Genomic DNA, 14,152 nt, shown 5'->3' with positions numbered 1-14,152 from the left:
AGGTTCAATCATATGCACAAACTGTCTGTAACGCTGCACGCAGGCCTTCGCAACCCATGTTGCGCTCGGAGTCTCTTTCAATGCCACGTCCCCACTCATTTACCACCTAGGAATGCTGAGGAGCCGCTAAGGGAACATGTGCTGGTAGATTTCCTGGGCAAGATGCTTAGTGAGTACAAACTGGATCGCCTGCCGAGCAGGAAGTTACACAGTCAGTTAAGCCACCTAATTATTATGACTCCATTCCTGCTAGCTATCCAGATGCATCTGTCCTAACGACTTCTGGCGGATTACCTCCGCCACTCGCTGAGTACAGTACCTACCCCCATGATTCAAGTTGATATCCAGAGCAGATGTTTGGGTCTGATAGGGCTGCCCACCGGCCTCACCCGCACGACAGCTATGAGCCAAAGAGACCTAGGTATCTGACACCTATGCACAGAGCTACCACCTTGCATCCAGATGAAAGAGCGAACCTATCATGGTCCTACACCGACCATTCCAGACTTCATCACAGGGGATCCTAGTGAGTTTACCAGACTAAAACTTGCTCTGGAGAACCTTTTGCCCCCTGATGCTACTGCGCTCTTCCGTTATCAGATCTTGATGGATCATCTGAGATTAGATGAAGCCCGCCTGGTAGCCGACTCTTATCTCAACTGACCTTTCCCATATAGTGCTACCATGGCAGCTCTGACAGAGAGGTTTGGACAACCTTACAAGTTAGCCCTCAGAAGGATAGCTAAAGTGATGGATGCTCCCGATATTCGCCAAGGTGATACAGCAGCCTTGACAATTTGCCTTGCAAATCAGATCCCTTGTCGGTATGCTGGAGCCTTTAGGCCATGAGGGTCAAGCTGAATTGAGATGTGGTTCGCATGTGGAGAGGCTGCTGAGCAAATTACCTCCTGAAATGAGGTCAGAATTCAGAAGACACATGTTTCGTCATCCTGGTGCAGTGTATAACCTCCTGGACTTCTCTGAATGGTTGCAGTATGAAGCATGGTGTCAGAGCAGTGAGAGTCAAATTTTAGACTGCCGGCGGAGGGTAGAGCAGAAGACTGACCGAGGGAGAGCGACGAACCCTGTTGGACGCTCTGCTACCGTACATCATGGATCAGAGGAGGGCCCTGCCAAACTACCTACCGGACAGGCTCTGATTCCACTAGCCATTTCAGGGACCCCCAAGGGACAGGCCAAAGCTTTCTGCCCGTTTTGTGACAAAAATGATCATTACCTCAGTCAATGTGATACCTTCAAGTCCTTCAAGAAACAGCAGATAACCGATTGGATCCAGACAAATCACCGCTGTTGGCGTGCACACACAGCAGCTAAGTGTAACCTCAAGAAACCATGTAATATCTGTAAAGGCAGGCACCTGCAGATCCTTCATGAAGTTAACTCCAAACCAGTGATTGAAGGTTCTTGTCTGGTTAATTCAGCGACCAAGACTCTGTATCTGGATAGACCTACAGGATGTAGGAAAGTTCTTCTCAAGGTCGTTAGAGTTCTGCTTCGTCACAAAGACAAGACCCTGGATACCTATGCCGTCCTTGACGATGGTTCAGAAAGGACGATTCTCCCATCCCTTGCAGCCACCAAACTGGGAATCTAGGACATGTGGAAAGCTTAGCCCTGCGGACTATCCGCCAGGATGTCCAAACTGTCAATGGTGCCGTGGTTTCCTTCCAGATTTCTCCAGTAACTCAGCCACAGAAAATATTTTGAATCTCAGCTGCCTTCACTGCCGAACGCCTTGGTCTAGCGGACCATTTTTACCCTCTGAGTGTCCTGGAAAAGTATCAGTACCTAATGAACCTCCCCCTGCAGTCTTTGGAAGGAGTACGCCCATTATTGCTTATTGGAGCTGACAATACTAACCTCATTACTCCCATATCGCCTGTTCGTCTGGGTCCCTCTGGAGGTCCTGCAGCTGTTCAGACAAGGCTTGGGTGGACATTGCAGGGACCTGTAAGACTCTTAAAAGATCAGTTGTCACCGCAACAGTGCTTCATCTTGTCCCTCCTGAACTAGAGTTGAAGAGGGATGGCGAAAGGCTGTGACAGATTGATGTCTTACCTTACCGCTGTGAGAAGCAAGCTACCCGATCCAGAGAGGATCAAGAAGCTAGTCTCTTGGAGGCCAAGACTACTAGGGTCGAGGTTGTAAACACCCTTATTGCGCAGGAAGGATTTTTCCCTTCTTCTGTGCTCCGAAGGAAGCAGTGATGCCTAGTCTCAGAGGCAGTGGCGTGCACAAGGGGGGGCTCAAGCCCCTGCCCCTTTTGTCTCAAAATGTAATGTGCACCTAGCCTGGTTTTACCAGACTCTCGTACATTTCATTTGTACATAGAGTCTGGCCACTCTCCATTGACAAGCGTTTACTTCCTTGAAGGCGGGTTCTCTGTTGAAGTTTAAAACTATTGGATCTGCCAAGAGTCACTCTGGATCTGCCTAACCAATCGCTAACGTTTGGTCGTGACGTATGTCACGCGCCGTTCGCCTTTGATTCTCACATTAACTGAGCACACCACCTCAGTATCAGTGATAAAACCTCGTGCATTCGGATTGTTATTTATTCACGGTGGAGGAGAGTTTTGTGATCGGAACGCGCTGCTCTCGTGGTGCATATATCGTGCAATCATAACATGATTGTATGCTGTCAATAAAATGTCATATGCTTAGTATGATAAGAATAAATGCTGCCTTGAATAACAGCCCAATTCAAATGTTTACGTGCTTTTCTTCTTTAATTTTTTGAGCGGTGATGAAATATTTTGCTCTTGTAAACACTTGCCAGTATTTAAAGAAATACAAGTCTAGAAATGCAAATTACAGCTCACGCAACCGCGCAGTGCTCTGAAAGGGTCTATAAAGGATATAAACAGTGAGTTTTGAAGTGATATATTCTTGAAAACTCAGAGATGTGGATTCGGACAGCAATTACATTACCACACGACCTTGGTGTTTGTCAAAAGTCGATAATTCAGCGTGGGTTTTTCTCGCGGGTGGTGGGAGACGGACGGCTTCAGCAGCTCCTTCACCACTAACGGAGCGAGCTGGAAAAGACTTTTCCCGGACCACAACATCAGCAGTACAGCAGTGTTTGTTCTTGCTCCGTGTAACGGGAGTTCGTTTGTTCAGGGAAGAAGGAGGCGGGAACCGGCGAACGTTTAACAACTTTTAATCAAATAATAAACACAAAATGAAAGTAAAAGCGGCAGCCCCTACGGACGACTGCCGCGCACAAACATAACAAAACCCAACTTAAAATCCAGGCCTGGTCCTCTCTCGTCCTTCACCGGTGACGCTGGTCCTTATATGCCTCCGTGCTCCCTCATGAGAGGACTCGAGACCGGTGTGTCTCAATCACGCACACCGGTCTCGCTCGCTCGTCCACCTCGCCACACTCCGGTTTTAACTTCTGGACATTCGTCAGCGCTGCCACACACTCGCATCTTTCTCCGACGCCATTACTGAACTACAACTCAAACTAGCGCACGACATCAACGTCATCGCTCTCAGCCACTCCCTCTGTGCGCTGATTGGACCGGTAAAAAATTGTTCGGGGGGAAAACCTAAGCATACACCGCAGTCCCAGACGTAGTACTGAAGGAAAATGAAAATTGAGCGGAAGTACGTAGGAGGGCGGAGCCAGGCTAATGTGCACCTCCCTGGTAATAGTAAATAATATTTATTACTATTATTATAAATATTTTAATGAATAACAATACGCTTATATACCATTTTACCACTAACAATATTACAAAAAGTATTTTTTTTAATTATTATTATTTTTGGCGGAGAAGGATCGGTAGGCGGAGTTACATTTTCATCTCTATACACGCAGCCTGCGCACAGCACAGCAATTAGCCGCGCGAGTTTTCAAACTATACGATCAGCAGGTAAGCTAATAGCCTACAGAAAATGTATATTTATCCTACCACCACGCTACTGTAAAGGTTGCTGGAGCGTGCAAGTTATGCTTAATTATAATAAAAGCATAACTATAGTCTTGAGTTCAGCAGCAGCATTCTGAGTCTGACAACAATGTCATTCAATTTGTTTTTATCCAAGACCATAGCATAGCACATCCTCTTGTTATTAGTTCGGGGAAATAAATCTAGTCAATTGAAATGAAAAAGTCCATGTCAAACTGTAAATTGTATGGAATTTATATATTTGATATCATGGTAACACTTGCATGAAGGTCTCATTTGTAAAGTCAATGTATTAACCAACATGAACTAACGTTAACCATGAGCAATACATTTGTTATTGTATATTATTTTAATCTTTGTCAATGTTAGTTAACAAAAATACAGCTGTTCATTGTTTGTTCATGTTACTTGACACAGTGCATTAACTAATATAACATATACAACTTTTAATTTTAATAATGTATTAGTAAATGCTGAAATTAATATCAACTAAGATTAATACATGCTGTAGAAGGGCAGTTTATTATTAGTTCATGTTAACAAATGTAGTCAACTAATGAAATCTTATTGTAAAATGTTACCCATTTCATGATAGCAAATACTTTCATACTTATAATACAGGTTTACAACATCAACAAAACTGAACATGAATTCCTCATAATTACCTGCTCGATTCTCACTGTTTTGTTTAGCAAAGTGTATATGTATATATATATATATATATATATATATATATATATATATATATATATAGTAATATTCTCATAATTTCCCTGTTTTTGTTTGATGTGTTATGCATTCTATTTGTATCAATGTCTTTTCATAGAATGCCAAGGAAATATGGAATATTTTTAAGAATGGTTTTAACCATATATTGAAAGCCAGTGGAGAACAAAATTGCCCCCCCCCCCCTTTTTTTTTGTTCAAATATTTAAAAACACAACAGACAGACGCATACTGCTTTAAATACAGGTGATTTATGTCATAAATAAATGAATTTAAATTATGTAAAAAATGCATTTTATTCTTGTTATTTTTTTTGTGCCCTTTTTGGTCCTTCTGCCCCTGCCCCTGAGGAGGTCTGTGCACGCCACTGCTCAGAGGCATGGAGCGTCAGCTCGCTCGGTCACCAGGGAAGGCAGATGTGTATAGGTCTGAGATTAAGAAGCTGGAGGTGACTGGTGCAGCCATCAAACTGCAGAACGAGGGAGAGGGAGCCACAGGAGAGAAGTGGTATGAATGTTCCTTTGAATATGAGGGGCTGAACCTTAATAACTCCTTACTACCTGGTCCAGTCCTAAGCCCCTCTCTTCTGGGTGTCCTCCTGCAGTTCAGGGAGCATCGAGTGGCCAAAAGTGGGGATACACATGGGATGTTCCACCAGGTCCTGCTACTGCCTGAGGACAGACCACTCCTACGTTTCCTATGGCGTGACCTGCGTCGAGATGACCCTCCAGATACTTATGAGCGGCAAGTCCTTCCCTTCGGGACTACGTGCAGTCCCTGCTGTGCGTCCTTCGCCCTCCAGCGACATGTGGCACTGCACAGTGGACAGGTTCTCAGTGGACAGATGCTTGTACATGGATAACTGTCTACAAAGTTTGATTTCTGTTCAAGAAGCGCGACTGATGGTGGATAAGTTACGTGCCCTCTTATCCTCTGGTGGTTTCGACATCCGGCAGTGGGCCAGTAATGTAATGGAAGTTGTCAGTCACCTGCCTCCGGAAGCCAGGTCCTCTAAGCTGGAGTTGTGGCTCTCTCAGGACAAAGCTGACCCACGAGAGTCGACCTTGGGCCTGAGCTGACACTGTGAGCTGGATCATCTTGGGTTCAAACACAGACCTGTCACATACAATGCCTTAACGATGCGAAGCATCTACCGGGTGCTAGCGAGTCAATACAACCTCCTTGGAGTCATTCTGCCATACACTACACGAGCCAAGGTAATTGTGCAGGAGCTTTGGGTAAACCACCGGGACGATCCACAACTCCCTGGTGAGCTTCGGCAAGCATGGATAGACTGGGAAGAGGAGCTTCAATTTCTACCACAGGTAACGCTTCCTAGGTGCTATAACCCCTCCTATATGGATAATTCAGAGGTATGCTGGGAGATTCACATTTTCAGTGATGCCTCCGAGAAGGCATATGGGGCTGTTGCTTACCTGCGTTCAGAAGGTCGCCAGGGGGAACTCCACCTTGCCTTTCTTCTAGCTCGATCTAAAGTGGCCCCACGAAAGCAGCAGTCAATACAGAGGCTTGAGCTCTGCGCCGCTTTGATGGGTGCACAATTGGCTAAGTTGCTTATGTAAGATTACAAATGTATACATTGTTATATCTAGGTTCCAATGTAATAGAATATAACTGAACATAGAAGTACTAACCTCCATGAACAGTGACGCCTTCCTGATGGCACTGAGAAGATTCAATGATCGACGTGGCCAGCCTGCAGAGCTGTACTCCGACCAAGGCACAAACTTCCGAGGTGGAGAGACAGAACTATGACTATGACTAAGTCTATGACTGATTAACCACACACATACCAACCTCCCACTCTGTATACCTGCAGTGTTCAATAAATCCTTTTGATTGAACCCTTTAATGCCTTGATCCACTCCTATGTTCTGACCGACACACCAAGAGCATGGCAAGAGACATTTGAACCTCCTTAAAATACAATCCTTGTTCAACACTTTCATGATTCGTTAATCTTGACAGCTGTATAGTAAAAAAATGTAAGTATTCGAGAGGGGTTCCACATGTAATACGCATTAATTAATGATTGTAAACTGAGATTGGTGTCTTTAGAAGAAGCATCTGTGTTGAATTTTACATAAATCACAATCCCACACTATGTGCAGTCATCGATACAGGCTGCAGCGGAAGTTTTTTTATTACTACTAATTGAAGCTTCCTTTTTTCATACCCAGAAGTGTGACAAAGGCTTAAAGCCTCATCCATGTGATCAACCCCTGAGACCAAACCTACAGCTCAAGTTTGATCTAAATCACCTAATGCATGCAGAAGATTTGAGACACAACACAACAGCACAATAAACTGCAGTACAAAGAGTACAAAACTCCAGTTGTCATTGTTAGTTCACAGAGTTCAGCACGTTTATGAATCCCTTCTTAATAACCAGCAAAGTAATGACGATGTAAATAAGAGATTTATTGTGCAGAATAGGGATGAAACGGTATGGAAATTTCACATCACGATTATAGTGACCCAAATAATCACGGTTATCAATATTATCACTGTTTTGTTCAAATGAGATGAAAGTGACGAGTGAACAGATGCACGCACTTAAAAGATTTCAACAAGTTATTTTTGAAAATCAAAAAACAACAAATAAATAAAGCAGCTCTATGCACTTTTTAAAACTAGATTCTATTCTGTGGGATTTACTTCCTTATAATGGCCGTCAATAGCAACGCATAAATAATAATAATTTGGTGTAAATATAATCTCTAATATTATCTCTGTAAATATATTCTCAAGCAATATTCTCATCAGTGTTCAGCTATGATGCATTTAAATCTAGCATATTTTGTGTAAGAGCCCAAACAGTGAACTACTAGTGAAATACTGCATATCCATATTTTCATGATTTGACTGTTTATTTTATTAAATATAAATTAATATGTTTTAAATTGTATTTGTTTTTACATTTTATTAATATGTTTTGAGTGCAGATTTCAGTGAGTGTGAGAGCACGCTCTGAACAAAACTCTGGCTAATCTGAACGCCTCTGATTTTGACACATTGCATTCATAAACTCAATAGAAACAAGTGTGATTGGTGTGAATTGCAACGCGATTATAACAGATGGCTTTTGAGAAGACTATAATAAGTTAAACCGCCAAAGTGGCTAGTGTGCAGCCGAAATAACGTTACACCCGTAAATGCCGGTTGTTAATGTCATGCCCTGATTATTATCCCTTAAATGTCACCTTAGTCTTGTCTGAATTTGTTCGTTCGCTTCACGTTATTATTTGCCAGACGTAGTTTTGGGGCGGTCAAAGTCCACTTGCCGTGGGTTCGCAGATTTGAAGTGTTTCCCCGTATTACAGTGACTTTCTTCTGGCATGTTCTGCAGACAGGGTGACCATCTTCGATTAAGTTTCGAAAATATACCACGAAAATATATTAAAATATGACCACACCTTAGATTTGGTCCTTTTAGAAGTCTGAACAATCCCCGAGTGCTGTCACTGCCTTCTGCCATTTCTTCTCAATTCAAAAAAACAGCGTTGCCCACTGCACCTGCATCAGACTGATGCTGACTGGACAAGATTTACCGCAAGTTTTCAAAATTGTGATAATCACATGTGGTTTTAATGATAATTCAATTTTAAATTATATTACTAACCGTCACTAAATTCTATCGTGGTTTATCGTGAAACCTGTAATCGTTTCATCCCTAGTGCAGAAGGCAGTTTCAATTATAAAAGGGGTTCTTCAAAAGTACACAACTCAGTGAGTCCAGCAGCTTCAGTTCTTTACTCACTTTCTTTTTGAAAGAAGGCCAGTATCACATACCAATACTGCTACTGATATCTCTATGAAACAGATTTCCCCCCCTCAATTTTAGCCATTATAACCATTCAGCATTACAGTATAATTAAAAGCTATCAATTTGAACATTTATTAGTTTTTCAAAAATATTACTTTTAAATTAAAACAATCTTGACATTGTAATAAATGTCACATTTCCCTGTGCCCTTCAATATATCAGGGCCATTTTTTTTCTATTGGCCCAGTCAGACCAGTTCAGTTTTTTACTTGACCTTGTCAAAATGCACAAAAAGTGTATGCAGTTTAACTTTACACAGTTAATTAACTGAACTGAATCAATACTAAACTGACTTAAGCTGAATAATGACACTATTGTCTTCTGTAGAGCTGTTTAACAGAGAAAAAAAGAATTCTAATATTTGATGGTTTTCTTGATTGAGTTATTTTCCTGTTTATTACTGTGAAGTTGGTTAAAAAAAATCTGTATTGTATAAAGTGCTAAATAAATTAAGGTGACTTCACTTGACAAAATCCCAATTTTACATGCAGGATTTAATCAGAGACTGACAGTGACGATAGCAAAGCAATAGCACAGGGTGCAAGAAAAAAACCTGGCATGTCAAAATAGGCTAAATGCTAAGGTTATAATTTATTATTTACATACAACTATTAGGCATTAATAATGAGCTAATTCAATTTCTTTATTATTCTTTTTGAGATTTAAATAAAATAGTTAAATAGTTTGTTATAAATCGCTGTAATAGTTTTTTGCCATGGTACATTGGTACAGAGAAACATTAAATTTTACTGGTATTGGTACAAACCAGAATTGGAAACTCAAGTCTGTGACTTGGACTTAGTTAAGTCACCGTTATTTATATAGCATTTTTCACAATACAGATTGTTTCAAAGCAGCTTTCCAGTGATAAGAGGAAATTAATGCAACAAAGATTGTTTTGGCTATACAGCAGCTCTAGAAGAAAGTCATTGTCCTGTTTAAGTAAGTTCAGCGTTGATTACTTTTCCATTGTAAAAATCATCATCATGAAATGCACCGTTTTCAACAACAAAGTTTGTGTGCGCAGGCCATTCATTTACACGACAATAGTGTTTTAGTGGCCTGAGAACGCAAACTTTGAAATAGGTTTTAAAGTGCCATGTTTTTAAAAACATTTAAAAAAAAAAAAGTTATCATCACGTGTAAACTTCAAAAATGTGAATCTATGAAAATGGTGACGGCATGCAGCTCGACTTGGACTGAGTAACTGACTGATTTGACTTTGACTTGAAGACAGAGAATCATGAAAAACAAGTTATTTTGGTACGGCATTCATAGATATGTATACATTTCTATGCAGTATTTCCGATTACGTTCTCTCTTTACTACCCCACATGACCGCATGAAACAACATTTTACTCTTCATTCTTAATTGATTCATTCACTATCAATATGTGCTGCAGAAAACACACAAAGCCAGCGTTAATATATTGCACATAGCACATCTGAAGGCACGCATATTCATCACCCATAGGAAAAGTGCTGCTATATGCCAAAAGTTTTGGGACGCCTGCCTTTACATGCACATAAACTTTAATTACATCCCATTCTTAAACTGCATGGTTTAATATGCAGTTGGCCCACCCTTTGCAGTTATAACAGCTTAAAGCTACACTGTGTAACTTTTTTAGTCTATTCTTAGCTAAAAACACTTAGTTATTTCAAAAATATATGTGCTCATTAATGTATATTTACTTCTTTCAAGTAATAAAGTATTCTCGTAAGTTTATAATATGCCATTGAAAATACATACGTGAGGGGTTCGAATGCGGGTCGCCATGTTGCCCCTCCATCTTGAAAGTACATTAGCCAAAGAGGGACATACCTTTTCGCATTTTAACACTCGATGGCACCGTGTCGAATGTGGACGAGGTCGAACTGGAAGCCATGTTAATCTTGGACTAAATCGGCCACCGTAGGAGTTAAAACGAAATCAGAATTGAGAAGAACAGAAACTAATATTCACTGGATGGTCATATACCTTGTCACCGCTAGATGGGGGAAAATATCACACAGTGTAGCTTTAAGTTTTGGCATTGTGACTACATTATTTACACATTCAGGATCGTCTCCAGATGGCTCATGTCCAGATGGGTTGGCCACTACTAAATCATCCACAAAACTGATATGTTTGGGAACTACAGAAAGACAACATAGAAAAAAGAAGAAAAAAAAATAATTACACCGTTTTCTGAGGCAGTGTAAGGGTGTGTTCACACTTGGCATGTTTGGCTAGATTAAAACAAACCCTGGTGCGATTGCTCTGTTAGTGCAGTCCATTTGAATAAGTGTGAAAGCTGCCATCCCAACCGTGGTGCACACCAAACAAGCGGACTGAGACTGCTGAAAAGATGGGTCTCAGTCTGTGTCCAAACAAACTCAGGTGTGGTTCGACTGAACTGAAATATGAACACTGACCAAAGACATGTAAACGAACCAAAAACAGGATGTAATGTTGTGACCCTAAAAAGGACATAATGCTCAAGCATAACTGTTTTTTTCTCGTCATAGTCGCGATGTTGCTCATCATAGTTCAGTACAGACATCAGAATCCTTGCAGCAGATCTTTGTTTTTGTGTGTGACGGAGGGACTCAAAATATGCAGATATGAAACTAAACTGAACCGATACATTGACACTACCTAATGATTCAATACTGTCATCAGTGTTTGAAAATAACACTTGCCAAATGCAAACACTCGCTTTCCATTTGCACAGTTTTTTCAACCACCTAAATCAACTTATGCTACTTTGTTCGTTCTTGATGTGAACTTTTTCAAAGGAGTGAGAACAGGTTGGCTTTTTTATTTTGACATCCATTTTTTATTTATATTTTATTTTAATAGTATCCCCAAACAAAGATTGACTGTTGTAAAACTGAAAGGCATTCAATGACTCAGAATCTTCAATATTTATATTCTATTGAAATGTATTTAGGGTAGATGTATTTGTTGGACCCTTTTTGGATATTATTTATCCATGCTAACTCTACTGGGTGTGGGAAATATTTTATGTGTCTTTAATTCAAAGAAGCAAGTTTTTGACACTTTAATGAAGAAACTTACCTTCAGAACTGCTATCTAAGAGACTGTCAGCTAGGAAATCAGAGAAGGGCTCGGCTGGGCCGATGAGCTCAGAGCTGTCTTGCACCTCACCACCCTAAAACACACAAACCATTTGAGATTACCATATTTAATTACAGCAAGAAGGGGAAGAAACGATAAACAAGAAATGCAGGAAACGATGGTTACTCTGTCTGTACAGGACTTCCTTCACACCGTTCTCAGTTTTGATTTGATTAGCTGATTGATTATCCTGGATTACCTGGATACCGGAGTTTGATTCCACAAAAAAACCCTACACTACTTGTCAAAAGTTTGGACAAATCTACTACTTTTCTTTATTATCATACTTTAACTTTTTACAATAACTTTTAGTCATTCCACAACTATAAAATAATACAAATGGAAGTATAGGAAATGTGTAGACTAAAAATGTCAAACAAAAAAACAACCTATTTTTCTATCAGGACCACTATTGTCAAAGATGATTGACAATTAGCATACAGTTTTAATTGGCGGAGTGGTTCTGAATCTGTTCTGGGCAAGAACACCCAGCCTAGCATGGGTAAGAGCACGGAGAGCAGCGAACCCCCAAGTTCTCATATGACGCAATTTCATTCATCCCATCAATCCAATCTTCCCTTATATTCCCTTATATCCTTACCCACATTAGAAATGAGGTACAGCCAGTCGTTTTCTAAAATCCCCAAATCCTTCTGCCATATAGTTTTCAGATTATTACAGGTATCTGCAGTTACATTAAGCATTGATTAGTAACACATAGAAGCAGTCTGAGCTTCACATGGCAACTGAAGATAAGCATAAACAGGTTTATCACTTGTTAGGGGTTCAAGCATGAAATGCTGAAACCCTATTGTAATTGTAGGGATTCGTAAAACGCATCGTGCAGGCCAAACCGTAAGGCCTAGAGACTTGAAACCTGGCCAGATGGTAGGCCTCAACTTGGGGACAACCTATCAGAGTATGACCCCGAATGGCCCATAGGTGGCGCTACAGCAAACAAAAGTTCAAAATTGCTCATAACTCTTAGACTGTTTGTCCCAGGATCAAGTGTCTTATATCGTTGGAATCCTTGGCTCAAGGCGGACAAAATGGCTATCTCCGATTTGCTCGCCCTTCAGGCGACAATTTCGAGTAAATTGCATTTTTTTGAAAAACATATTTTTGCTGACTTCTCCTAGGTTTTCCTAGGCAAGGCGCACGTGTCGGATTCTGCAGTCGCGCGCAGTTGCTCTCCACCGACTGCGCTGATCAAAAGCATGATGGGAAACGACTTGCTGACGACACAGCTGAATGCTTATTGGTTTAAACAACTGTGATGTATTCTCTTTTAAAATGTTTGATTTTAAAACTCTAATATCATGTTTTATGTGTATATGTTGTTTGTGAAAATTCCCAAACTATCTGTCTGTGCGATCTCTTTGGGTAATGCAATTTATTTTTTATAAAAAAATAAAATAAATAAAAACACATATGTCTATATTAAAGAAAGAAATATTGATAAACATGTATTTGGAATGGAATTAAATAACAAGTACTTTGGGTGTCTTGTTCATTTTATTTATTTTCATATAAAAGCAACAACTTGAAACCAGTACATCCAGTTTATTAGCAAAACTGTGCATGAGCGTGAATCGCGTGAATCCCGCGATATCCATCTTTGTCTAAATTCCTTTGTCTAATTGTCTAAACTCCTTATTAAAATTACATATTTACAACAAATCTGACACATATATACAGTATGGGCACACTTTGAGTACTACTAATAAAAGTGGTGGAGATCAGGCAAGACTATAAGAAGACTCAGGCAAAAGGTGCTATAACTGTAAAAACGCTTTAAAACCATATTTCCTATGGTAAACTGCCTGTATAGGCTGTAAATTGACTTTTTCATCTATGATGGCAGCTGTTAAATGCTTGCTAAATCAAACTTAATGTCTTTTGATGCTTGTGTGCTTAAAGGCCTTAACTGCTTGAACCCCGATAAATGCTGCTTGCAGCTTTAATATTGAATTTGTTTTTGGTCCTGCACACTTTATGCTTTTTTCTTGACAGTCTTGAGTGAATTGTCGCTGGATTTGAGTCTGCATATAACATTAACTTGTGCTCTATACCCTCCTCTCCACCCCTTACTCCCATAATGTTTGGGAGTTCCTTTTCAGCATCTAAGGATATAGCCGCGATTGGGGAGTTTTCTGAAGAATTTAGCCACATCAGAAGAATTAGCCTTCTCATACTATTGGCTGATGATCTTCCTTTAATGAAGCCCACTTTATCCTTATAAATTATACTTGGTAGAACCTTTTCTAACTGCAATGCAAAATTTTTTGCCAACACCTTACAGTCCACATTAATAAGACTTACTGGCCTAAAATTAGCCGGATCAGAACTTAGGTCCCTATCTTTGTTATCAATGCTTCCATGAAAGTCTTAGGCAATTCTTCAGCTTCAAACGCCTCAATGGCCCCAATTCTAACAGAAGTTTACATAATGTCAACATATTTTCTATAATATTCAGTTGGAAACCCATCCACCCCTCGTGATTTACAAGAGTGTA

General features: G+C 40.3%; 1 protein-coding gene across 1 annotated transcript in view; it reads right to left on the bottom strand.

Moving 5' to 3' along the window:
* The window catches only part of rps6kc1 (ribosomal protein S6 kinase polypeptide 1), a 77,374-nt gene that overhangs the window by 33,009 nt on the left and 30,213 nt on the right, over window positions 1-14,152 (bottom strand). The window contains exon 5 of the mRNA XM_079831496.1: window positions 11,578-11,671. Coding sequence (XP_079687622.1) covers window positions 11,578-11,671 — 94 coding nt within the window. The remainder of the gene's footprint in view (window positions 1-11,577; window positions 11,672-14,152) is intronic.

Source organism: Gobio gobio (assembly GCF_949357685.1).
Source record: "Gobio gobio genome assembly, chromosome: 12".
Taxonomy (NCBI): domain Eukaryota; kingdom Metazoa; phylum Chordata; class Actinopteri; order Cypriniformes; family Gobionidae; genus Gobio; species Gobio gobio.
This window is presented reverse-complemented; position numbering and strand designations above follow the sequence as displayed.